The 27,152-nt window shown below is 36.7% G+C and overlaps 1 protein-coding gene across 3 annotated transcripts in view; it reads right to left on the reverse strand.

The window, feature by feature from the left end:
* Positions 1-5,254: 5,254 nt before the first annotated feature.
* The window catches only part of Fnbp1l (formin binding protein 1 like), a 74,423-nt gene continuing 52,525 nt past the window's right edge, over positions 5,255-27,152 (reverse strand). The window contains exons 7-17 of one of the 3 annotated variants that reach the window (XM_005357222.2): positions 26,883-27,011; positions 24,055-24,201; positions 23,020-23,223; positions 21,621-21,779; positions 17,566-17,580; positions 14,704-14,813; positions 12,517-12,649; positions 12,085-12,179; positions 10,323-10,471; positions 8,726-8,884; positions 5,255-7,482 (exon numbers count right to left, since the gene is read on the reverse strand). In XM_005357222.2, the coding sequence (XP_005357279.1) occupies positions 7,475-7,482; positions 8,726-8,884; positions 10,323-10,471; positions 12,085-12,179; positions 12,517-12,649; positions 14,704-14,813; positions 17,566-17,580; positions 21,621-21,779; positions 23,020-23,223; positions 24,055-24,201; positions 26,883-27,011 (1,308 nt within the window). In that variant the 3' untranslated portion in view covers positions 5,255-7,474. Of the gene's footprint in view, positions 8,885-10,322; positions 10,472-12,084; positions 12,180-12,516; positions 12,650-14,703; positions 14,814-17,565; positions 17,581-21,620; positions 21,780-23,019; positions 23,224-24,054; positions 24,202-26,882; positions 27,012-27,152 lie in introns of all 3 variants that reach the window. The other 2 variants (XM_013350031.2, XM_013350032.2) reach the window with 2 other exon arrangements.

The raw sequence follows: 27,152 nt of genomic DNA on the forward strand, positions 1-27,152 counted from the left end.
GCAGCCATTGTTCTCCCATACAGGTCTTGCAGCAAAACTTTAAAAACCGAGATATTGATTCGTTGTGATCCCAGGTTGGTATATCCTACTTAACAGATTAAACATGTTTGTTTTGTTAGATAGAAAAGCTCACTAGGGATCACTTTAAGAAGACAGAATACTCCTTTTACTTTATATAACTAAGAATTCTAAGATTTTATTTTATGTGTAGGGGGTGGGGGGGGGGTTGTGCACTTGAATGTATGCCCATGGACAGCAGAAAGGAGCATCTGATCCCCTGGAGCTAAAGTTATAGATAGTTTTGATCAGCAATGAACTGGACCTTATCAACAACCTAAAAACCTTAGTTCCTGGCAAGCCTTCAGATAAATGCTACCCATGAGAATGTCTGAGTCAAAACTAGGTATCTATGTTTCATATCTAGCTGTGGTGTGCTACACAAATGACACATTAGCATCTTCAATACATTAAAGGGTTTGAAGAAATCAACTGAAGTCCTCTACAACAGTGGTTCATGATCCTAACTGCTAAGCTATCTTTCCAACCCAACTAAAGAGTTTTCTTACAGTAGATAAAAGAAAAAAAATAGTAGTTATGAACAGTAGTTGATATGAACTAAAATGGACCTCATCAAAAGAATAAGTGGGAAAGAACCAACACAGAACTGAAGAAAGATTGGTATGAAAGGCACGCTCTGAGAAGGCCACAATGTTCCCTGTCCTCTGCTACTAACAGCCATGTACTGTTCCACTCACACTATGCCAGGGTTGGTCACTGTGCTCACAAGCAGAGGACAGACGTTATGTCACACCTGACATTAGGGCACAAAGTTAGGTCTCCATCATGGCTCTTTGCTCTCCTGGACCACTCCCTGTAAGATACTACACTGACAGCGTCCCAGGACAGAGGTCCACACGGTAAACCTATGGTCAGAGATCAGCAACGAACTAGACCCTATCAACAACCTAAGAACCTTTAGTTCCTGGCAAGCCTTCAGATAAATGCTACCCATGAGACTGTCTGAGTCAAAACTAGGTATCTATGTTTCATATCTAGCTGTGGTGTGCTACACAAACAAATGACACAATTAGCATCTTCAATACATTAAGCATTCTCATGAAAGACAACCAACCAAAGGGAAAGAAAGGTCAAAGATAAAAATGGGCTTTCCATAGAAAGGGAAACACGATATACATGTAAAGATGCCCCACAAGAGTTAAGAGAAACCCAAACTACAATGAACTTTGACATCTTTTGAACTGACAGAAGAGAATGCCTGACTCACAAGAGTGACAGGATAGCCGGGCGGTGGTGGTGCACGCCTTTAATCCAAGCACTCAGGAGGCAGAGGCAGGCGGATCTCTGTGAGTTGAGGCCAGCCTGGTCTACAAGAGCTAGTTCCAGGACAGGCTTCAAAGCTACAGAGAAACCCTGTCTCAAAAATCCAAAAAAAAAAAAAAAAAAAAGAGTGACAGGATGTAGAATAAGTGATCCTCACACAGAAATTATTAGAATGTAAAACTACATACAGTAACTTTGGAGGTTAAATGTGGCACAATTTTTAAAACTGAAAATTAATTCATCACTGTCTTAGTTACTATTGCTGTGAAGAGACATATGACCAAAGCAACTTATAAAAGAAAGCATTTAACTGGGGCTTGCTTACAGTTTCAGAGGGTTAGTTCAAGACCATCACAGTCAGAAGCATGGTGAGAAGCAAGCAGGAATAATGCTTGGAGCAGTAGTTGAGAGCTCATATCTGGTCCGTAAGTTGTAGGCAGAGAGAGACTATGCCTGGTGTGGACTTTTAAAACCTCAAAGCCCATCCCCAGTGCCACATCTCCCAATCCTCCCTAAGAGTTCACCAACTAAGGATCAAGCATACAAATACACGAGCCTATGAAGACCATTCTCAATCAAACCCCCACAAACATATAAATTAAGAGTTCCTCTTCTAGGTGTGAATTTCAGAGAAACTTCTATGCCGGAAATACACATGTGAATATTCTCAAGCAACACTTATTTCAACTAGAAAGTTCAGGAAATACCAAAAGTGTCCACCAAAATGACGGGTAAATTTTACTATACACAGTAAAATGAACTATGTATGTATGTGGATAATCTCACAATAAACCTTAGGTGAAAATAATTAACAAGAGCTGTTAATATATCCATAATACACAAATACGTATATAATCCAATGTACAAACCAAACAAAATGAGTTGTTTTACTTCTCCAATAAACTACATAATAGAACTGCGAAAAGATAAAAGTACTCCAAACTGCCGGTAGTATATAGATTCTTTGTTTCTCTAGTGGGTAGTAGACTCCTGTTTCTAACAGTCAGCGTAAGGCATGGCCCTCCCATGACTCCACAGAGGGAACTGCATTTTCCAGTCGCTTCGTCCTCTGAATTCAGCCATGAATGTACTAATGTGCTTCCGTCCCTGAAGAGAGGAGCCACGCAGCAATGCCTCCAGATCCCATCTCCATGCTGACTCAATGGCCAGAGCGTGGCAGAGGAGACAAAGGGGACAACGGGATGGAGCTGATCCACTTGAGTCTTGTTCTCATTCCAGACAATCAGGAAGCCAGTGGGCTGTCAAACAGATGCTGTGAAGCAGGAGAAATGCCAGAGGGAAAGAGGCTGAAGAATTAACAGGCCGGGCAAATCTACTAGGGTTTCCTCTAGTTCTGAGTCACAGGCACTTGGTCTTCTCAGTGGGTCAGCAGAGGGAGACAGATAATATTCTGGAGACCAACCAAGCAGAGGAGAACATGACAGCTGTGCTGTGTCATTCAAAGAGCTCCCTTCTAAGTAGACCAAGTCCCTTTCCCCATACTTACATGGACAAGGTGGGCGGGCCCAGGCCCTCCCTCCACTGCACAGATTAAGTTCCCAAATAAGGCAAAGATTTTAGGACCATTCTATGGGTGGACTACTGCATTGTCGAGCGGCCTGCAACCCATGTTGATATCCAGCCTTTTGGAACTTCTCTGTGGAGTGAGCAGAGTAGAGCCCCTCCCATTCAAAGGTTTATGATACCAGTGTAGCTCAACATGTGAAGAAAGAAAACCATAGTAAACTTTAGCTTTGTGTCCAGTGTTCACACCAGAAGGGCTGAGTGACCACAGGAGCAAGGACTTAACAGTTCACTTTATGACTTTTCTGGTTACTCCTCCCACTGAGCAGTATGAGAGTCAACATTTAACACTTCACTACAGCTATGCATGAGCGCACAAAGCACAAACATCGGCTCCGCTCACATGGAGCACCTCTACTGAATCATCTGTTCAGGGTACCAAAATAAAATGAACCATTTCGGAAAACCAAAACTCAAATTCAAGATAATGGTTCTTCATAGAAGAGTGGGTGATGGTGTTTCTCCACTTGTTGAATTGCATGACAAATGCTTCTTCAGTGTGGTCCTTAGAAACTCTCTTCAGGGTTGACATGCTGGGTTACCAAACCGGCTTGTTACAAAAGCTCCCATTCGTGGTCTACTGCATCTCACAAAAATGAGGACTCTTCACAGTGGTGCTGAGATCAGGAGAGTACGTATGCCTTAGACTTCTCCATCTTATGAAATGAGGCCTTAATTTCATAAGAACGTAAGTCAGTTTCCTATTAAATTTCCCCTGAAAGCTGGGGAAATTTAGTACCTTTAAGGATTGTTCTCAAACATTCCAGAAATTACTCTCCAAATTTTATGATTGCCCATTTCCCAATCTCTTGGTGCCTTTCTACTTTCTATGACCTCTATAAATGCAGACAGTGATTGTCAGCTTGCCTACATCCGTCCGGAGCACTAAAATCTAAGCAGCTGGGCACAGCCGTGAAGGGTTTTCTTGAATGGACCATTTGATCCGGGAAGACTCACCCTAAATCTGGATCATTTAAGGTTGGAAGGCTCAACCAAAATCTGGGCCACACCTGGTGGCAACCACATAAAGAGGACATAGGAAGAAGCTTTTGATCTTTGCCTGCGTGCCTTCATTCTCACTGGCAAGTTCCTCTCTAAGGCCGAGGCTGAGACATCCCTTCACTAGTATTAGAGCTTACCACTTGAGGATCCCAAAAGAGGCAAAAGACCTGCTGAGACAGTTGCTGAAAAACAATTAGATTCTTGGCCTCTCTACTGAGATGTCCACCGCTGGACTAGCCAGATCACAAACTATAAAGCCACTCTAACAAGCCAAGCAGTGGTGGTGCACGTCTTTAATCCCAGCACTCAGGAAGCAGAGGCAGGTGGATCTCTGGGAGTTCGAGACCCGTTTGGTCCACAAGACCAAATAGGACAGTTCCAGGACAGCTAGAACTGTTACACAGAGAAACCTTGTCTTGAAAAACAAAAAACAAACAATAGTCACTCTAATAAATTACCTTGTAATAAGTATTATAGATCAGTTCTGTTCCCCTAGAGAACTCAACACTGTGACATCCTTCTAAAGAGGTTGGGCTCCTTTCTTTCCAGAAAACAAAGTCAGAAGCCTTTTTTATTGTCTTGGATGCCCCCCTCCCACACACAGCCTAAGGAAAACACACACAAACAACTTCTGCTTATCTGAAGCTGTAATGTTTGAAGTTTTGCTGCTGTTTTCATTGTTTTGCACTTGTCTACACCCAAATTTTGCACTGATCTTTCAATTTTCATCATCTTAAAACTTGCAGCCTCTCCCTGCCAAGAATCTCTACTGAAGCTTTATTCCCTTTGGGCTTCTAAAAACCTGCAGTAATGGTTGACCACTTGCCTTTTTAAGAGATGATTCTTCTGAAATTAGACTTCCTGAAAGTTACCAATAATGTGTCACTAACTGCAGCAAATGTTCTCTTTTCATGCATTTTCTTTTCCCAGGAAGCATGGATGTTCTGCAACTAGTCAGGAAGGAAATTCTGGCCAATGTGCAGAGGCCAGATCAGACTGTGTGGTCCAGGGACAGCTCTTACAGATGCAGTGAAGAAGATGGGGACAAAGCAAGTCTGTGCAACATGGCTACTGCTGAATAAAAATAAACTGAAATTATTACACTTGACGTAAATTCACTCTAATTAAACATCTATTGTTTCTTTTAGCAAAGCTTGGAAGAAACTAAAAACCCAGAATAAAGTACCTATAATGGCTTCTCCCAAACACTGTCTCACTTTAGGAATTTACCGTCTACTTTGAGTTATCTAAACGCTATCACACTTATTGGAAGTATCGCAACTCTTTGCTTCAAACACCAGAGTAAAAGATAAATACACATCTTAACTGACCATGAAAAGATTGTTTTATTCCATGAAAATATTCTCAACAGAGAACACTATCATAAACAAGGCATTTTACCATTAAGAAATCAATATGTGCACAAAGAGTGAAATTACTGCAAAATTAAGAGATTTCTTTTAGACAGTTCACATGTTCAAAGTTTAAGAATGATTTAACTGGGTAAGCACGAGTGTCTTTTCAAATGGTATAACCCATATGTAGGCCGCACTACTCCACAGGAAGGAACTTGTCTCCTATGGAAGCAAACCCAAGCTTTAAAAAACACACAGTAGCTTGAAAAGAACAGTCTTTTCAAAAAAGCTTTGAACTTTGCCCTCTGTGATTGTTAGTCAGAAAAACATAAGCACTTCAGGCTTCGTACAGAAGACAAACACAGTCAGATCACATTTCCTTCTCCTTGCTAACTTCTGAAACAAAAATAGCACTACTTTTTAAAACTACTTTATGTAGTCTGTCAGTATAGAATAATGTCACATTCTATAAATAACCCTGTAACGAGATTTAATATCTAAAACTGTATAGTTTACTAGCCTCAAAGGTAATACACTATATGTCAGCTGTATAACAGTGGTATACTTGATCTTATGAAGGCATTAATGTTCACACAATTGTCATTCAGCTTTAGTATAACTGGTAGTATGATTCCAATAGCACTGGAAAAAATTATTAAAGCAGTCACACAGTTTCTAAAATATTGCTTGAAATCCAATAATACACAGAACATTTCACATTCTCTTTCTCCCCTCAAAACAGTAAGGAACCAAATTAATGGAGCTTCAGTGATACAAATACCCCTCCCACCCCACCCATGTCCCTGTTACAAGACCACTAAGAAATTAGTTCAGATACAAGTCATTAACAGAATCACAAATGCGAGGCAGGACAACATGAGCAATGAGAGCACTAACGACAATTGTATTTACAAGTATAAACATACAGAAATTTCCATTTTACAAGTAAAAGTGCACATAGATCATTACAAAGTTTCACTAAATTTTATCTGGTTCAAACAAAAGCATCACTTGAAAACAGACTATCATTGTAATAACCAAATGAGATCGTCATCACCCCGTTAAAAGACAATAGGGGAAAGTCCATCAAACTTGTCATAAATATACTGATGAAAGTAAAATGGACTTGGACAGGTCTTTAGTTTGATGCATAAATTTGAAGATGCACCACTGCACATGGTAGAGCTCTAGAAGCCACCTACCGAGGCTACATCACAGCTGCGGCGACACCACAGAGTTGGAGGAGGAGCACTGAGCTGGCACATAAAGCCCTTTGTGGGATACTGTAGTGGTAGTGTTGGCAATCAACAGATTTAGGCACTCGAGTTTAAGGCAGCATTTGAATGGAAGCAGCTGACTTTTGACAACAGTACTTTCGGTGGTGCGTATCCTCTGTGTTTATTATGCCAGGACTTCAGTGCTGACTAGAGTCTTCCCAGACTGAGGTGCTGAAGATGTGTCACATTTCACAGAGTTCTTTAACTGGGCTGTAGGCTAGAGCAGAGATGTTTTCTTTTTCTTATCATAAATACTTCAGGTTCACAGACTATGTCTTCATAATGCCAAAACTGGAATGTTTGCAGTGGGGAAGTTTTAGCAGCATACACAAATACTAATATGGAAACATTAGTGCGGAGATGTTTGACAAAGTGATTTGCACTACAAACGCAGAACGAAACAAAGGCTTTGACAAGAACAAGGGATTACAAAGACATGCCTGAAGAATCTAAGCCCAGATAACTCTAGACATGCAACAGGATGTTAAGCAAGCACGGAGGTGGCTCAGGCAGACACTGACAAATGGCAAGGGTTCTAACAGACGACGGGTCTAAAAGCCAATTAAAACAGAGCTGGATGAAGACAGTCCTATTGGGACAGCCCAAAGTAAGACAAACTTTAAGACAGCTCTGCATTCTTTCTGATTTGGTATCAGTAAAATAAACGAAAAAAAGGTTAGCCATTGCTGGCTTTTTTTTTTTCTTCCATGTGAACTAGGAATTTAAGGACTGGTACTATAATGAATTTTTTAATGTATGGAAATGCTAATGAAGTTAGTAAAAAAAATCTGCATGCATTCATGCAACTTGCTTCTCTCACTTTCTCTTTGAGCCTGACAACTCTAATACCCTCCCCCCAAAAGCAGCTGCATGTAACCTCCTTCAACATCTTGCCCATTTCCTCAGAAACCCTCTTCAGGAACCTGCAGTCCAGGAGGAAAAAGAAAAAAACAATTACTGAAGACCTTTGGTAAGACCAAAAGGGGTATTCAGTTTAAAGTGTTCATCCCAAATGTTCCTAAAAGTATTTTATACTCAGCTACTAAAAACACCAGCCAGCTTTGAAACATAAGATAAGCAAAGGCCAGTGTTACTGCTTCCTCCCTTTCCTTCCCCACTCGATCAACTGGGGTATGGCCACATGACTGTACAACTCTTGACTGGACAATGATTCCAACAGATGCTTCTGGTGATACAATGGAAAAAAGGTATCTACTCTGACAGTCAATGATCCCGAGAAAATGAAGCCCTCAATGGTAGTACAGAGGCCTTCTTTCATCTTAGTAGAAAAAATGTTTCTCCTCTAAGAGTCAACATTGCCAGCACGTTCCTCCATTCCAGACTGTCCTCTATCTTCACTGAATTAGATTCAATTCTTCTACGCGTTAACTGCCAAATGCTAAATGAGCACTAATGCAATATTCCTAAAAGACAATTTCAAGTGAAAAGTACAAGTTTAAGATTAACTTGGAATGAACTTTGTACATCATTAAAAATTACCATAAGCCTGAAAATATTTTCAGGTCTCAATGTTGTCTTATTTGCATACAAGCTCCAACAGGTGATTTATCCTGGGATGCTGTGATGAGCTCATATTAAATAGACTATCTACCAGAGATTCTCTTTCTTTAAGAAACCAAGTTAAGACTAGCAAAGACAATGGCTGTTATTTTACCCAATTATCCAACTATTACTTTTCTTCCTAGAACCTGAAGCTATAAATTCAAGCTCCTAGGTCAAGACGTTCCTGGAAATGAGCTTCCTGCAGTTCAGAGCAAGCTTGTTTATTTCAGTTCAACAGTCACTGTTGCCTCTGAAGTGAGGGGGTCAGGGAACATTCTACCTATGATTCTTGCCTAATAATCAAATCTATTATTTATAAGGCAGAAAAGCACACATCCTTTACACACACTTAGGCAGGACAGAAAGCAAAAGGCATCAATTAAGCTTCCACACCAACATCACTTGAACAGTAAGGCGTCAAAGAGAGTTTCTTGTGGCAATATTCACATCTCTCTGATCAGGCCTGCACTCAGCTCACATAGTGAACAATATAGATCAGGATGCCCTTGACTTTTTGGTTTTTCTGACCTGTGGAATGTGTTGTCATTTTATGTTATACATGGCACAAAGATGCCTGGTTAGTTTAGATGTAAGTTACTGCACCTTTACTGTTTTTCTCTAGAGTTACATCTATGTATGTCGTGGGAACGTAGCCTTCTTCGCCATTCTGTCTCCGGGCTCTTGTCCACCCATCACCTTTGTCCTCCTCAATAATGTACAGAACTTCGCCTTCTTTCATTGCCAGAGTACCTTCATTATGTCCTAGGCGAAAGTTTTCAAACACAAGTGGAATTAAAGCACTGCAATAATTTTCTTAATAAAAATTATAAATACAACATAATACAAACTACTACTACTACTAAATTTCGTTGTACCTAGATGCAAGAACCCACTGACTGCCACAAGCAGCATCCTCCTTGTAATGTTTTCTAGTTTACTCAACATAATTCTACACATTCTCATGTAAACTACACAATAAGCCCATGAGGCTGGTTGTATCACCTGCTGTATAATGGATTAGTAACTGACCCACAGCAGCACTGTGTGACTTCATAGGGTAGTCTAATCACTATTTCACAATTCTAATTCTCTCCCCAAATCTGAGCAGTGCCTACCCAAAAGCTTCATGAAGTATGGATAAGAAAAAAGTAGGGCTGTGAGCAGGAAAGGAAGAACATATACAGAGCTGCTCCTCAGAGCAAGCCAGCTAGCCAGATCAGCCATACCAATGAGCTTTGGGTTCTACTGAAGGACTCTTGAGTAAAGGGAAAGAAGAACTAAGGATGACTCCACATGAACTAGCGCCCTTGTACATATATGAACCTACATATGTGTATACCAGACCTACACATGAAAATGGAAAACCTATCATATTTGTGCTTGTGTGCATGCATGTGAGTAAGCATGTGCTATGGCCCAGGTGTGGAGATCAGAGGACAACTTCAGGCACCAATTCTCTTCTTCTACCACATGGGCCCTCAGGAACAAACTTGGGTTCTCAGGCTTGGAGGCAAGAGCCTTTACTCACTAGGAGATCTCCCCATTCCTTTAAATGTAAAACCTACACAAGGAGAAAGGTGTCAAATTGTAGAATATTTCATAACTGTTGATGAAGATGCTATTTTGCTCTTCTGTTAGTTAAAGAAGAGAACTATAAAGTCTACAGAGAGGGTGACAAAACCTCCTGCCCCTCACGAGCCTACTCTTCAGCCATCATAGGAGAAGGCACAGTAATCAGAAACTACCATTTTCTTTGCTACTCTCATCTGAAGGGGGAAGCCTGCAGAATCAGGATACAATGACAGCACTCAGTTATGCCTTATACTTGGCTCTTGATATTATTTAGCTGCAATGAAGAGCATGAAGAGTCATTTACTTCCTGGTTTGGGCTATATGTTCAAGCTATTTCAGCATATGAAAGATCTAAGATCTGGGGAAAATTCTCTATTACCTAGAGTTGATAGATGATCACCTGTTTTAGTATTCTAGCAACATGCATGACTTTCTTTCAATTCAGCTATGGGTATGGAGGTAGGGGTAATACTATATTTATATCATAGTTAAAACTATACAATTAATGAACCAGGAATGTAATTTTCTTACACTATATCATTTAGCTAAGCATAGTAAAATAAATGGTGACATATTTTGTGTTTGAGGAACCAATTTTATCAAATATTATATATTAAGAACGTCATACCATCAAAAGGATAGATAGCTTTGCAGTGTCCAATAGCAGGCAAGGGATCATCATCTTCGAATTCATCATCAAATTCACTGTGGTGGCCATGCTGCTGCGGTGGCCCACGGACTTCTTGGTTTGCATCGTCAGTGTAACTTCCCTCAGGACTAAAACCCATGAAAGTATCTCTGATCAAGTATCACATCATGACAAGTCTTTGTGTATTATTTATAAGCGGATCTCAGGGGAAATTAGGTATCAATGACATACTTTCATATTGAGCCCTATTTTCAGACATTAGCTATGTAAATTGCTTGTAGTAATATAAAATGATTCTTCACTTAATTTCCTAAAGTAACCACTTAAAAGGTTACAATGTTCTAGATCAAATGCTCAGTAAACACATTCCACTGGTACAGGATCTAAAGGTGAAATAGAACTATGTGGTAAACATCAGGCTTCTAAAATGAGAAACAGTCCTTAGCAGATTCACCCAGGTCTACATTCAGTTCACAGCACATGAGATACCATGAATACAGCATGTGCACAGAGGTGGGCACTATCATACAAAAGTGCTCTGCCCAGGACTACCAACAGAAGCTCACTTCCTTTTCTCCTTAAACCTGGAGGAAAACTACAAATTTCAATTAAAAAAAAAAATCATTTGGAGCCTTAAAACAGACCCAGTACAGGAAGAAGGACAGCCAAGAGATAGGAAAAACAAAACAAAAACCAAAGCAAAAAACAAAATCAAGTCCTAAGAATATTATCTAGGCTGTTTCTTATTTAATGAAGTGCACTTTTCCTCTATTAATTTTTTAAATAAAAATTCAATCTGCTACTTAAAACCAAAATACTCCAAATTCAAATAATATAATTTCCAATTGATTAAAGGAAATTAGAAATTCAGAAAATCCAAAAGAACGGATTAACACATACACGCAGTAGATTTGGCAGCACTGCTAGATAAGTTAGAAAACCACATTTTAAAATCACACATAATAGAAAAACTAAACTTATTTAGTTGGGTTTTTAGCCTAATAACAAAATCCAGTTATCTGTATATATCTCTTGAAGTGACAGGAGCTGGAGAGGAGGCACTCCCACCTGTGAAACGCACACTATGACCAGGTATTTCACTACTAGCTGCCCACACCATTTCCTTTGCCAGCAACAAGTGAGTATTTTAACTTCCATTTTGTGTTTTTAGGAAACTGAGATTAAGGAAATATGAAAAAAAGAACATGCTCAAATTATGTTGTAATCAGTAAACCAATATCTGATATTAGGCCTCTCAAATTTTCTCAAAGATGAAACCCAGTTTTCTGATTTTTTAATGATAGGGAAAAACAAACACATTACACTAAGGAAGACATGTCATAAGCAGGATGGAGACCTTGCAAAAGCTAAGTTGAAAACTGTCCAAGCTAAGACACAGCTCCTTTTCTTTTTCACCAAACTCTAAGCAATTTGATAGCATTCCCCCCCCCCACCCCATCATAAGCTAACCAAGTCCATAAAAACCTTAAGGGAATCTCTCCCATCCCCGAGGTTCCTAGGTCTGTTAGTTTGTGTTGTTATTTTTATTCTTACATGCTCAGGGATGTAGTAAACTAGAACTGAACAAGATGAAATTTCTAATTTTCCTACAACCATTACTTAAGATACAAAATAGTTCCAAAAGACTGAAGTTATTTAACCAAACTTACTAATGGGGCAAAGAAGGATAAAAATGAAATGAATAATGAAATTAAAAATAAAAACTAAAACAAACCCCGACCTTTCTCTGCCCTGTGTCACAAGATGATTTATGTCACTACTATGTCTTCTGTCTCCTCTTCCACCTGTTTTGCCTTCAACTTCAGAGAGCCATGCCTTCAGAGAGAAAAAAAGACAAAATACCCGACAGTTCAGTAAGTCTGAAACTCCTAAGGCACCCTAAATTTAAATGTACTTTCAGACTTTATGATTCTCAGAGAATTAATTTTAGAGTTGATTTAAAAAAAAAAGTATATTTAGTTTTATATGAAGGTTCAAATAACAAAACCAATAGGCTGTTAATTTGATAATTATATATCATAATTATATCTCAATTCATAAATTCTAAAACATAAATATTGGTATATAAGTCTAGCAAAACACAATCACTATAAATCTTATAAAATACTTAAAAATATGCTTTTATTTCAGACTGCTGAGTTAACATATGTACCTCATTCTTGTGGATTTCCATTCGTAAGCGGTCAATGTTATTCATGGTCTCTGCTAATTTAGGCTGCAAACTTCCTGGGTCCCCCATTTGTGGATTTTTCTCATACACATCCTTCATTTTGTTGAGTGCTTCTCTGAGAAACAAAAGGAAACCACAAGATTAACCATCCACTTAAGTGTTTCACTGGGGACTAAAGTTTACCTCAGCCTTAAAGAGTCACATTTCTAAGTTTAGACAAATGTATCCTAATAATGAAAATTCACATAAGGCTGTCTGTCTGTATATGACTATGTATACATTATGAGTAATTTAAGGAAGACTCTTTTAAAACATAAATGTAAACAGTCAAGCACAGTCAAAAGACTTCTAATATGAAAAACATTTCTCAGGTCTTATGTAACTTACGCATATATGGGCTTAATAAACTGTTAGTGGAATATTTTACACTGTTCTTACACATATTGTTTTCCAGATCAAATTCATTAGGTTGCTTTATTTAGAAACAGGTTGTTACTAGGTGGCCCAGGCTGGCCTTAAACTCTCGATCTTCTGATGTGCTAGGATTACAGATGTGTGACACCACGCCTGGTTCTAAATCAACCTCATTCTATTTGCACCGAGCATCATCATTCCTGCAGCATTCCTTATCTCATTTCCCACAGCACCACTGTCCTCCCACTCACCTGTGCTAGAAATAGCAATGCCATCTTTAACTGTGCCCCCTTCAGCTCCCTGCCAATTTCTTAGCCTACCTCCTCTTCTCTAGTCCCATTACCCTAGACTACATCCAATCAATGCTGTCTGACACAAGCACCTGACACTGTTGACTAATACTCCTTAATACTCTTCCTTCTTGACCTAACTGTTCTAGTTTCGATTTTTCCTCCACGCCTCTGCTTTCTTAACAATCATTCATTGGCTTCTTCTTTTGTTCAACTTTTAAATGTCTGTTACATAAAATGACAAGCAGTGTCTTCTCATCTCATCCTCTTTAGACCGTTTCATCTTCAGATGATTCTCCTCCAATGTTTGTCTCCAGTTTCTCTCCAGTTCTAGGTGTCTATTTCCAAACTCAACTAGACACTTTCTGTGTGGATTTTTCACAAAACATAAGCAAAACCACTACTTTCAATTCAAACTTTATTTTGCTTGCTTTTCAATTCAGTATCTACAAGTGAGTTCCTAACAAGACTCCTTGTCTCCTTTCCTCATCTACATTAGGTTCAGTCTTTTCTAGGACAGCTGTTAATGTCCTAGTGCCCATTCAAAACTTCTAGAGACCCCACCCCCATTACCAACAGACTGCTACAAGACAGTACCTTAAGACTTTTCCTAACCCATCCTATACTTCTCCCTTGTTCTAGTACAACAGTTAATAATTTCCAATTTCCACCTTTCCACTTATACAGTAAGAACAACCTCAGATAGCCATTTTGAAGGATTTAATGACAACATACTCCATGAAAAATGTTTGATGAGTAGTGTATATAATCCCTCAATCAACTGTTCTGAACTCAATTGATAATTTAAACAATATATAAGATGTGGTTGGTGCTGGTAAAACTACTCTTGACAATGAATTACCATGTCTTGGGGTTCTGTTTTATTTTTACAAATTTGTAGAAGGAACTCCAATAGCAACTAACAAAAAAATCTGCAATTAAAAAAATATTCTATTTGATTTTTGCCTAAATAACATGTAAGTCATAATGTTTTCTAGTTTAGGTAGTATGGTTCCCCCCTCCCCCTTAAAAAAAAAAAGCATTTCAGGGGGCTGGAGAGATAACTCAGATCACTGACTACTCTTCTAGAGGAACCAAGTTCTGTTATCAGCACCCACATGAAGGTTCACAACCATTGTAACTCCAGTTCCAGAGGTTTTCTGGCCTCCACAGGCACCCAAGTTGTGTACACACATACACACACACACACACACACAGATAAAATACTCATATAAAATAAAAATAAACATTTTAAAAAAATTCCAGAAGTGTTTCAATTGGGATATATGACTTTTGGGGCAGGGAAGGGGGATGACTGAATTCAGGTATTCATGAACGCTAGGCAAATACTCTTACCACTGAACTATACCCCCAGGCAAGAATAAATGATTTAGAAATATTCTATGTATCATGTATCATATGAGGCCCTAAAAGGAAGAACAATGAGGGCTTAACGGAACACTACTTTTGGTCTGACTCTTTCTGCAGCCCTCGGTTGAGTTCATCAATGCGCTGCTGTAACTTCTTCCGCCTCTGCTCTGGTGGCAGATGACTGAAATCTTCTAGTGCTGGGCCCTGAAAAGAGAGTCTAAGTCACTATTAAAGACAGCTTTAGATATTTTATTTTTAAACTTTACCTTTTTATAAAATAAGAATACTAACTTTAATTTTCAATTAGCCTCAATCTTTAAAAAAAATCTACATAGCAATTAGTAAAAAGAGCTTAAATTTCTTATAAAACATGAAAATGGGCAGAAATAAAAACAGAAACCTCACCAAATACAGGTGAGTAATAACTGTATCACACTATTTCAAGTCTCGGGAGAGTTAAACACATGAGGCTTCTTACAGCAACAACAGAATGGGAACACAGAACACTTCTTATTTACATTATCTTGTTACTGTGTATGTTCTCGTACATAGAACCGTTAGGAATAAAACCCACTGTCATGACATTCTGAATACCATGAATGTGCAAAATAAAAATATAAAGTACGTAAGTGAGTAAGATAAGCAACTTACCGCTTAAAGACAACTGATTTAATATATATTTCAATACTGCAGATAGTTTTTGAATGATTACATTTATTAGACCATTTGGAAACAAAATATTTCTGATCATTAAAACATTAAAGGTATAATCTACTGATTGGAAATTATATTCATAATTTGGAATACACTTCCAATCTTCGTTTTGTAGAACTGAATTACACACCACAGTTGTTTCTAAAAAATATAATCCCACTTCCCTCTCTCTCTATTTTGTTGAGACAACAGTCTCTTAACTATAGTTTGTAACTTGAGCTCAGATGCTCCTGCCTCAGTCTCTTAAGTGCTACCATTACAAGCATGTGACACCATGCCCAGTCTTGACACAATCCTTTAAGGTTTCTTGGTTAGAAAGGCTTCAATGCTTCTGAATCTAGATTAATGAAATGCAGGTATATAGGAGATTTTCTATTAATGATGTCTTTTTCCTGAAGACTAGGCCTCACTGTGTAGCCCTGCCCTAAATTCCCAGGCCTTCTGTCTTAGCCTCCTGGTATTGGCTAAGAGTGTGTCACCACACTTGGTTCCATTTTCCTCTTAAATGTTAACCATTATTACTTCAGCTATATTATTAGAGATTATAACAGAACCATTATTAATTACTGAATCAATTTAATATAACCTGTATTAACATATGACATTCCAAAAATTAACACTTATTTTTCACCTTAAATGGTTGAATATTGTTCAATTTTTTAAAGTGCTGCTAAGACAAGCTTATAAAATAAAATGTATTCTTGCTCTCTGGGCTACTAGTACCTTTAACATATGCTTAATGGCTCGATTTCACTATGTACAAGGACACTTTATTTACCTTTAAATTATTTTATTTTATAATTTTATGTGTATGGATGTTTGCCTGCATCAGTGTCTGTACATACAGCTCATTCTTGCAGAGGCCAGAAGAGGGCATCGGATCCTCTGGAACTGTAGCTCCAGACCATTCTGAGCTACCATGTGACCATGTAAGTGCTAGGAATAGAACCTGGGTCTTCTGTAAAAACAGCTCTTAACCAACGAGCCACCTCTCCATGCCTGCATCATTTACTTTTAAACAAAAGTAAATTCACTTACAAGAAAAGCCATGACCATATGTTACAGTTAACTAACAAGAACCTCTGAGAATATTTACTCAGTGGCCTCACTATGGGCATTCAACAAGCATGACGACTAAAAGTGGGGCCCTGTCTAAGTGGCTTGTGTTTTGTATCAGGCATTTGTGGCAATGTTAATCAGTCAAATTTAAAGTAAATAATGGAATATCAAAATCTTCTATATAAAGTCCCTTTATATTTATTAGCTAATGTTCAATGTAATTTGTTATATTCATTCTAATTTGGGGCCCAGGGATTACACTATCATGTAACAGTACAAAGAAAACCTTCTAATTTATATTTGAAAAATGTTTCTGAAAAGCTTGAACATTATTTAAGGAAATAAAAAAATATAATGTTTTAATAGGTATCAAGGCACTTGCATTCCTGATATCCCATTTCAACATTATAACCCTTTTTATATAAGTGCACAAAGCAAATCCATTCTATTTACCAAGGTCTTCAAAACAAAAACAAGCAAGACATTTACCAACTCCTCTTACTACCAAGGAACTTATAAAAGTCTCAACTACAAATGACTAAAACAGTAATTTGTTTTCTAAACCTGTGTGCATAGTTTTCTATGCAAGTGCCCAATAATTTGAGGATTAGGTCTTCATAATGTAACTCAATTTGTGTGCATAAATGTATATAGGAACACCTCAAACACTGAGGGATGGGGACACACACTCACACACACTCACACACAAAAACAGATTACCTGTGCTTCTGAACAAAGCACTGAACCCATAATGAAATTAACTAAACTTTTTTCTCTATTAGACAAACCTAATAATTCTTATGATAAAATAAAGAAGTTTATATGACCTTTAAAAAAGTATTTAAAAAGAAAAGTATTTTTTCTAAATTTTACTACTGTACAACAACTTTTGCACCATGTAAATAATTTATTAAAAAATTTTAAATTCTCTTAAACATGACACAGATTCTATCCAATAACATTTAAGAATTTGATGGGCTGATGACAGTTAACCACATTACTGTCTAATCTAAGACACCCAAAAGGTTTTGGCATATGCTGGACTATGGATTAAATTATAAAAAGAAAAAACATACAAGTTGAAAATGTGGATGTACATTAACACTTGTTCTGAATTAAATAAAACAATGTTTTGAGATTATTTAATGTTTGCACAGTATATAGATCAGCACACAGGGCTTACCATCTTCACCGACCACTGAATAGTTCAATGGAAAACAGAAAGAAATGGTAAATTATTCACATGAAATCATAATACAGAAGATGCAATAACCTATATTTTTTTACTATATTAAAAAAATAAGTTAAGTACACTTTACAATCCAAACAATTCTGCCAAAAACAAAAAGCTTTAAGCACATTTGGGAAAGCAAATTATTTGCACAGAAAAAAAAAGAAAAAGAAAGGAAAGCACACACTGATAATGGGCAGATATTTTCTAAATTTAACTAAAACTCAAAAGTAAATCATTCTGCCAGTAATCATATATTCTCTTTCAAAAAGAATTTTATGAAGGCATTTACTCATGTCATTCATTTTCAGAATCAGTGATATGATATTTGAAATACATTGAATCAAAAAGATCTAATGTCAGCCACTTAAAAGAAAATTTATGGAAAGTTTAAAACTCAGAATGTCCTTCCCAATGCACCAGAGAAGCAACATTTCCTTTAGTTTCTTTAGCTTCATATTTCAAACACTACTGTGGATTTAAATGTAATCAAAGTTTGGTAAAGGTAACGTTCTTAAGGTGCTATTTCTAAAAATAAAAATAACAAATGATTTATCCTGTATTAAATTCTCTTTATATACTTATTAGACACAAAGATATAGCTTAGGTGTTGCTTTAAAAATAGATTTTCTATTTTTAAAGTTTCATTCTGAAATCGGTGTGCCTGAAAAACAGCACTAAACCCGTAACATCAATTTTAGCAAACTGCATATGAACAGAGTCAGAAGAGATCAACTATAGGTGCTCTTATAGAATCAAAATATCATAAACCATTTTGACAATAGGATTCTGCAATGGCACAAAATGTATCACACATGAGTACACACACAAGCGCGCGCACACACACAGTGGCCTAGATGATGCATCAAGCTTTATAAGTCTTCACACTCAGCTAGTCTTAAAATGTCTTCATTTTGGAGGCCTGGAGGCACAAGTCAGTGACAGGCTATTTGCCTCACATGTGCAAGGCCACGGGTCCAATCCCTAGTACCCCTCATAAAAAATGTATTTTCTGTTTTCTAAATCATGTTGTTTTAAGGAAAGGTAAAATATATATCACAAAATTTCACATAAAAATTGAAAGATATTTAATAAATATCTAGCAAAAATATCTACCCCTTATCTCTGATGAATTGGCCATGTATATTAATGATTATGACAAAAAGATGGTATTTGCTATCCATTGTCTTTCTAAACTAAGCTTAACATTCTTTAGACTGTCAGTAGTTTAAAGAAGAAAAAATTTCTTTTGCTATCACAAAATTCAGCGAGAAAACAAACAGATAAATTAAGGAAGATATTCACAGTATTCTTTAAACACTAAAAAATTGTACAACAAAGAATAAACTAGTCAAATGAGTGGCTTAACTTTTATACTAATTTTTACTACTGAGTGATAATTATTTTTCTAATTTATATTTTAATCTTTTAAAGAAAACAGGATAATTATAGCTAAAATAACAAATGTTTCTATTTTAGCTTATCTAGTTTTACTAACAAGCAGAACTTATAGTTCATTGAAAACTATAGTTCTCTGTAAAAACAGCACAAATATAATCTGTTTTAAAGTGTTACATGTTCATGCAAAAATACCAGAGTTTCACAGAGAAATAGTTTACAAACTAGAAAATTTCATACAATCACTCCATCTTAAGGTACTACAGAATACAGGAGTACTAACATTAAGTAAAGGAATAATTAGGTGTGTTTCATTTAGAACAGGTCAAAACCATGGAACTATATTCTCAATATATAAAAGCTTGAAAGAGTAACTCTGAAACTCTGTTAAGATTATGAATAATTAAACACAAACATGAATTCCTATTATAAGCTAAGTAATTCTGTTACTTTAAAAAGGGATGACTATGAAAACAAAAGAAAGTTTAAAAATGTTCGTTTGTGTATTAAGCAAATTTGGGTGTATTTCTGAGTCACTGAGGCACAGAACTTGACGTCACAGAGGTTAATTATAGAACCTTATACCTTAGAGCAGATCCAGTGGCACCACTGCCAAACTCAAAATCATCGTTCTGATGTAACAGTTTTCAAATCCTTGATTATGAGACTGAATACACCAGTTTTTCTTTAAAAGTGAATATATACACCAACACTGTAAATTAACTGGACTGAAATCCCTGAAAAATCCATGTAAAAATATTAGTTTAAGGTATACTTTCCTTGTGGAATTCTTAAGTGGAAAGATAATATCGCTATCACTAGTGTTAATTCTGAAATATTATCTAGTAAACTTCCAAAGATCAATCAAAATATAAAAATTTCTCAATCCCAAGACAAATACTGTCCTCCCTGCTCTGCCCTGTAATCCTCCGGTTGGGATCAACTGTCCTAGTTTCTACTTTGAACACTGCATTCTTCAGTTTCCCGAAATTATAAAAACAATTTATGACTTTAAATTAGAGCAACACATGAAAATAAAACTAATAATAATGAGCAAGCTAACAATTTGTAAGTGCTGCAGTTTTAAGATTCTAGCTGCGAACTGTTCAGTAAGAATGTCACACATTTAAGGTTCTCCTCCAGGCCTTATAGTTCTAACTCCTTTAATTTTTTTCCATATAATTAAATTTACTTCACGTTATCTATGAGAAGCAACTTAGGAATTCTACTCATAACTATGGCAAGAGGAATCCCAAGTATAACCTCTCCAGCAAGCAATTCAGTTAGCTAAGTTGAGGGGGAGTTGAAGGGGGAAGTTATACTACATTACTGCCATCAGTGAAGCTTGCCACATTATCTTAATAGATAAAATGTAATCTTGCCCTGAACAAATATATTTTGTTCTTCAGGTAGCTAAATGTACTTTAATTTTGGGAAAAGCTAAAGGAAAGAGAAAGAGCACATTATTACTATATTACTGTTAATAATTGGATGGTATATATGGTATCACAACTGTGTCTTTCAAATGGCCAAAAATCCTATAAATTAACCTAAATTATAGCTATATAGTTAAAAGTGCTAAAAACATAAAAACAAAAATTTATGGGCTGGGGAGTAATTTATGCTCAATCTTCAGAACCAAGAAAAAGAAAAATTAGCTTTACTAATAATGAAGTATCATTATTTATTAGTAGTGTTAACAGTCATTGCTAAGAGACAGTTTAAAACTGTATTTGAATTTTACTATACATTTTCATTTGTAAAGTACTTTTAGGAATAGATGTCTAAGGTTGGTCAATTAAAAAAAGAGTAAAGGATAAAACTCTTAATAAAATGGAGTTTTTGTTGCTGTTGTTCATGAAAACAAACTCCATATGAACATTACTAATAATACTTAAATATTTTAAAGGGTTTATAATTTAATAAATATTTCTAATATATTAATTTTATATAACACTTTGTATTTAATGTACTAATTATCTTTTTTTAATTTTTTGCTTTTAGAGATATCATTTCTCTGTACAACCAAGACTGATCTAACTCCATATGTAAACAAGTTTGGCCTCAAATTCTATCCTCTTGCCTCAGCCTTCTAGGTGCTGGAATTACAAGGGTGTGTTCCACCACCACCATGGCTTTTAGTTTTTGTTTATTATTGGGGTATTAGAAATTTTATGCACCTAAAAGTAAGTAGGGCAATTTAAATCACGCTTGACATTTTACTGTCAACAAAACAAGACTATAAAATTGGTAGGTGAAGTCAGCATTAGTGATATTATAATTACAAGAGCAACTCCAGTGACAAATTACTGAAAGTCTCAAAAATGTAAATACATTACAAGACAATGGTGGACATATGATTTCACATAAACAAAAAAAGCTAAAATATGATCGTACCCAGCACCCTCTTTATAATACCATTTTTTATGGTTGAACATTTCAAATGTTATAAAGAGGAGTTGTTTTGTAGTTGAGGGCAGCTATACTTAATTCTGTGGGGACTATGTATTTACAGGAGAGAGCCTTATAATGAGGGTGGAGAGTATTGAAAAAGCCACACTACACACACAATTAGGCCATCATGCATTTCAACCCATTTTTAAACTTACCCCTCTTTTGAGGCTTCTGAAAGAAGGAATTCTGGGCTTCCCTGTTTTTATTTCATTCATACAATAATGCACGGGCTCAATGGAGAATGTGAGAAACTGGGACCCATTAGGAGTACTGGATGTGAATAAACTAGTAGGGGTTAAGGGTGGGGACTGTGGCTAATATGGAAATAAAGAAAGGAATCAATAAGCCAAATGTGAATAGCTTTTTCCTAAATGAAAATTCTATTTCTGGCAACATATTTTTCACAAAATATACTTCAACTAAAGTTTTCTAAGAAAATAGAGAATAAACATAATTTTGCCAAAGCTATCTTTTAAAAGTCAGTTACTTTTACACAATATGACTTCATGTTTTTTAAACAAGCTAATAGATTAAAAATATAGAGTAAACAAATTATGTAAGGACAATAAAACTTAGATTAAAAAAATCTGGATTCTAGCATATTAGCACCATAATGGATTCCTGTAAGGGTTATATTTAACTTGTAGTTGTCAAGAGATAAAGGCAGCAGCTATAGTTAAAGTTATCACACAAAATACTTCTAAAACTGTACCTAATTACCATAAATATTCAAAAAGCTTCCCATCATATCAAAGCTCTCCTCTCAGGCTGTCTCTTCTTAAGGGTTGTAATCTGTAACTTCTAAGCTGCTCTAGCTACGCTGCTTTGGTCAAACTTCTTGACTGGACAGCATTACTAAAAGCATAGGTAAAGCCCGAGTTACCTGTAGCTGTGTTTTAAAGATACTTACAAATAAGAAATTTGAGTTAAATTGTATATACCTTCATATGCCAAGATCAAAGCAATGAATTAAATTAAGTGTACTTTAAGAAGTACAGCATATCGGACTGGAAGACCACAGAGAGAGGAAGCACTCATCTACTCCATTTGCTCATGTGTTGAGCTATGTTTAGTTTCCTGAAATTAACAGCACATCAAGAAGCTAACACTAAGATTCTCTTGGCAACTAGAGGTTCCTAAAAGCTGAAGCTAATCAAGCTCTTCTCATTAAAATCATACATGGATAATAAAAATTATAGTAGTATGAGCTATAACATCTAACCTGACATATCAGTGAGTTTAATCATTCATTGCAATTAAGAATTTCCATTATTACAGTAAGTAGTGATAGTAAAACATTGCCTTAGAATTCTGACAGAAACTCTATGCAAAGGCATTTCAAAAACATGTAATTCAACTAGATATTAAAACTTAGTTCTTCCACATTATTAATTGCTCAGCATTAAGGTACAAGACTGTTTTCTAATTAGTAAAAGATTAATTGACTCATTCTGGCTGAATGAAAATTTATCTGCCCAACGTCTTTTTTTTTTAACACTTTAACTATTGCCTAAGTAAGAGTCTGATCAGCACATGGGGATTCTGGGTTTTTACCTTTGGCTTCTTCCCAAAGAGCCACAGTTTGCCCTTGGCCTTCCCTACTGTAGACTTGGCATCCATCTTGCCACCCTCCTGTTTGGATGCACTGATAGTTCCATCAGAAATGGTTCTGTAAATGTGCTGACTGTAGTCTTCAAATGGAAAGTCTCCTGGAGGTTCAAAGCCAGACTTGAAGGAGTCTACTACCATTTGAGAATCCTAGAAACAAGAAACATTTTTAAGACATTTATCTGACCACAGTACATTAGCTTTCAAACCGTTTTTTTAAATGATGGCTTAAATAGTTCTACAGTAATCATCAAAGGTTTAAAGAAAACTAATCTCTCCCTGTTGTAATAAGCATTCACTATATTATTCCCAATTTTAAAAAAGAAACTACAAAATAAACTTTCCTTTCTAAATTTAGGGATTCAATTAGTTACAGGTAGGCTCATTAGTATTGACTGATGATTTTCTATGAAGACTAAAGTACACAGCACATATCTGACATTCATCCAAAACTAGTTCTTTTTTCTGTCCATCCCCTTGGAATGTCAGTGTCTGCCTGCCCATGCTTCTTAATGACTCAATTAGAAATAATCAAATCTAGACTAGGCTACACTGCTAAGTCCTCGAGAACAGGACTGTGCTGTCCTTGTCTCCTGATGCCCTCTTCCTCCTCCTCACGGTCACTATTCCATTTGCCTTTGTTTCTTGCTCAGCCCAAGCACTAACACCTGCATTGAAGGCAACTGACAGCTCTAGATTGATCTAACCACATCCTTCTGTTAACTTTCACTAGAACAACAGTACAATATAAACACAGTTCAAAGGTTATACTCTCGGATTAGACTTAAAAAACTGAAAGGGACAGGGCTGCAAAGTTTCTTTTAAAGAATCCAAATTTTAGAGTTCAACTCACTGTAGGAATAATTAAGAGCCAAGTATTCCCTAGGTTATTTTGTTCCTAAGGAAAGTCTGGGAAACCATTTCAACTTCAACTGCAGAACTACCCCACATGCATTAATTCAGAGACAATACAGTACTTACTCTTCTTTCATCAACTGATTTTGCTGCAAGAATCATCCCTTCCAAACACTTTGAGATGATAGGAATAACTTTACGTTCCGAGTCTGCAAATCCTCTGTAACATTCACTGAGTTTAATTGTCCTCCGTTCATCCATTTCTTGTAGTTGCTAATAATCCAGAATTCAAACAATGAAGGGAAATTAATTTTCTAGTCTGAAGGAGAACAATGAATGACCTCCCCAAAAAGATTTCTTCCCTATACACTTGTTATTTTTAAGATCTTTCAATTGTTCTATATAAACTTATTAATATTTGCAATCTGTTAAATAATAGGAGAACAAAACAGGCTTTTAATACTGATATTCAAGATTGTCCAAAACGTTTCTCAGCTGGCAAGCAGATAGATGCGTTACAGCTCTCCTACCTTTTCCTCATCAATGAGGGAACTTTTATGTTTTCAGGAAATGCTCTATTTGAAAACCAAATTTTAGCACTAATTTTTTTTTTAAAGCAATAAGGCATAACACCCAAGTCTGAGAAGTACTCCTTAAACTGGTTTACAGTACTAGCTGGATGAAGTGTCCATGATGGTGGCACACAAACAGGCCCCAGACCTTACTATAACTGGCAGCTCAGAGTTGGGGACAAGGAGGAGAACAGAAAGTCACTCCACCAAGGCAGCACATGCCTAAAATCCCCCAAGTCCAAACGCACAACAGGAAATATGCCGAGGCAGGAGAGTGAGTTCAGTAAGTCATCTCTGCACACTTGCTCTGACAGCACTGGTCTTTCTCCTCACCATCTCAGACTCTCCTTCACATCACGTTTTTGCTGTTTCAAAGGTTTGGGGGTTTATTCTGAAACCTATGGGGATTGTTTGTTTATTTTTAAAGATTATAAAATGGCAAGACTGCTCTAACCACGTTCCACAAGGCCTCCAAAAACAAAGGGTGCTTCACTTCTAAGCTAAAGTTGCTGCAGAATGTGAAAACGTGGCTAGTTAATCCTATCCCAGTGAGGAGTCACAGGTCTGTTGCTCTAGGTTCAACGACCAGAATCTGCTACCCACTGGGTGACACTCTTTCCCCAGACTCTCTGCCTTCATTCAGCACTGGTTCCCTAACTCCCTTTCTTCTAAAATTCTAGATTCACTATTTGCTACAGCTATAATTAAAGGTTGGCACATGGAGCTAATAAGCAAGCCTTACAACTATGCCCTAGCAGACCAGCAAGGCAGAGAGACAGAAAAGTCAGGCCAGCAAAAATGTTAGAAGACTTACTGCTGCCATCCGCACTAATGCCAATGATTCTAGGGTGGTGCCAAAAAAGTTAAATCCCAATTCTAGGTGAACACATTACAACATCCAACCTCAGTTAATTCCCTTTACACAGTGAAAATACTTCTACTGAACTATATTTCAAAAACTGCCATTAGCTTTGTGAGTTATATGTAACATTAATAATAAATACACAGAAAAGTCTGATTTAAAAATAAAAATATCTCATCACCTATCTTAGCAACTAGTGAATTTAGAAATTCTGATTTCTAATAATTAAAAATGTAATTAATAGATAGTCATCTATAATAGTCAAACTTGTAGTTGTTACTTAGGTTTTCTAGATGTATAGATATATCACAAATGGATAGTTATTATTCAAACCTTTCAAAGTCTATAGAATACGCATTTAAAATGTTTTAAGAACTTAGGAAATTTCATGACAATGAGAAACATCGGATCCTGGCAGCACTAATCTACTTCAAGAGGAAGATGGGCATTGAAGAGGCTTCTTATGGAGTTTGGGCAAGAAACTGCTCTTGCCTGTACTGCTTGATGTTATGCTGTATGAACTGGACACGCAGGACCCACAAAAAAAATGACTGCTTAAATTGCCTAAAGAAGGTGAGACGATCCTTCAGGGTTCCTGCTTCATGAAAGAGTCTGCAAGACATTCTGTAGGATACAGAGGAAAGTGACTAACAAACTGCCAATAGAGGCAAAACAGTCTTTCAAATTTCCTGCTTTATGGAAAAGTCTGCCAGATACTATGGGTCTGTAGGCTGAAGATTGAATGCCCCAATGTCACAGAAGAACTTTGGATGACTGTCCAGGTAGCAAAATGTCTCTGTCAATTCTAGAGTTTTGGAAGTAGCTTACAACTACCTGTTAACTTAGGTAATATTATATCGTCTGGGTCTTTGATGGAATTGAAGAATAAGATAGTAATAATTATAATTTTCCTTAGTTATGATAAAAGATAAAATAGATATAAATATTGTGACTGTAATTCTTGCTTGATACCTGTTTTGTTATATGTAATTTTACTATGTTAAAGTTAAAACCTTCCTCTTTATTTGAACAGAGAAGGGGAAATGGTTTGGGAGGTCCTTCTGCCTATGTGTTGCTTTTATTGGTTAATGAATAAAGCTGTTTCAGTCAATAGCTTAGCAGAATAGGGCGAGACAGGAATATCAAGCAGATAGATGTAGAGAGAGAGAGGAGGCAGAGTCAATGAGAAGCCATGTAGCTGCAGCAGGAGACAGATGCCAGATGGAACCTTACCAGTAGGCCACAACCACATGGCAATACACAAATTAACAGAAATGGGTTAAGATTTAAGAGCTAGCTAATAAGAAGCATGAGTTAATAGGACAAGCAATGTTGTAATAATACAGTTTCTGTGTGGTTATTTCGGGTCTGGGAATCCAGGAAACAAACGAGTGGTCTCTGCCTACAGCAGTGGTGCACACCTTCAATCCCAGCCCTGGACAGGAAGGGGCAGGACAGCTAGGGAGGATGCACAGTGAAACTCTGCCTCAAAAATACTCTTTGAACTCAACTAAACTTACCTTGTAAATCTGAGGAATCACCACATAAAAATGCTTGTGCTGTTCTCCATTAAAGTTTTGCAGCTGGGCAGCATACTCGTTCTTATTCTCATCAGCCATATGTGTACGAAGGTTCAACTGCTGCTTGGCCTACAGGCAAAATTGGTCCAAGAACAAATTAATTTTCCTGAAAATTATACCAAAGCTAGATTTTTGTCAATAGATAAGTCAACAGCTAAAGAAAATGCTTTCAGATCTTATATAGTTTTCTTATCACAATAATCCCTCTAT

This window comes from Microtus ochrogaster, chromosome 21 (genome assembly GCF_000317375.1).
Source record: "Microtus ochrogaster isolate Prairie Vole_2 chromosome 21, MicOch1.0, whole genome shotgun sequence".
Lineage (NCBI taxonomy): Eukaryota > Metazoa > Chordata > Mammalia > Rodentia > Cricetidae > Microtus > Microtus ochrogaster.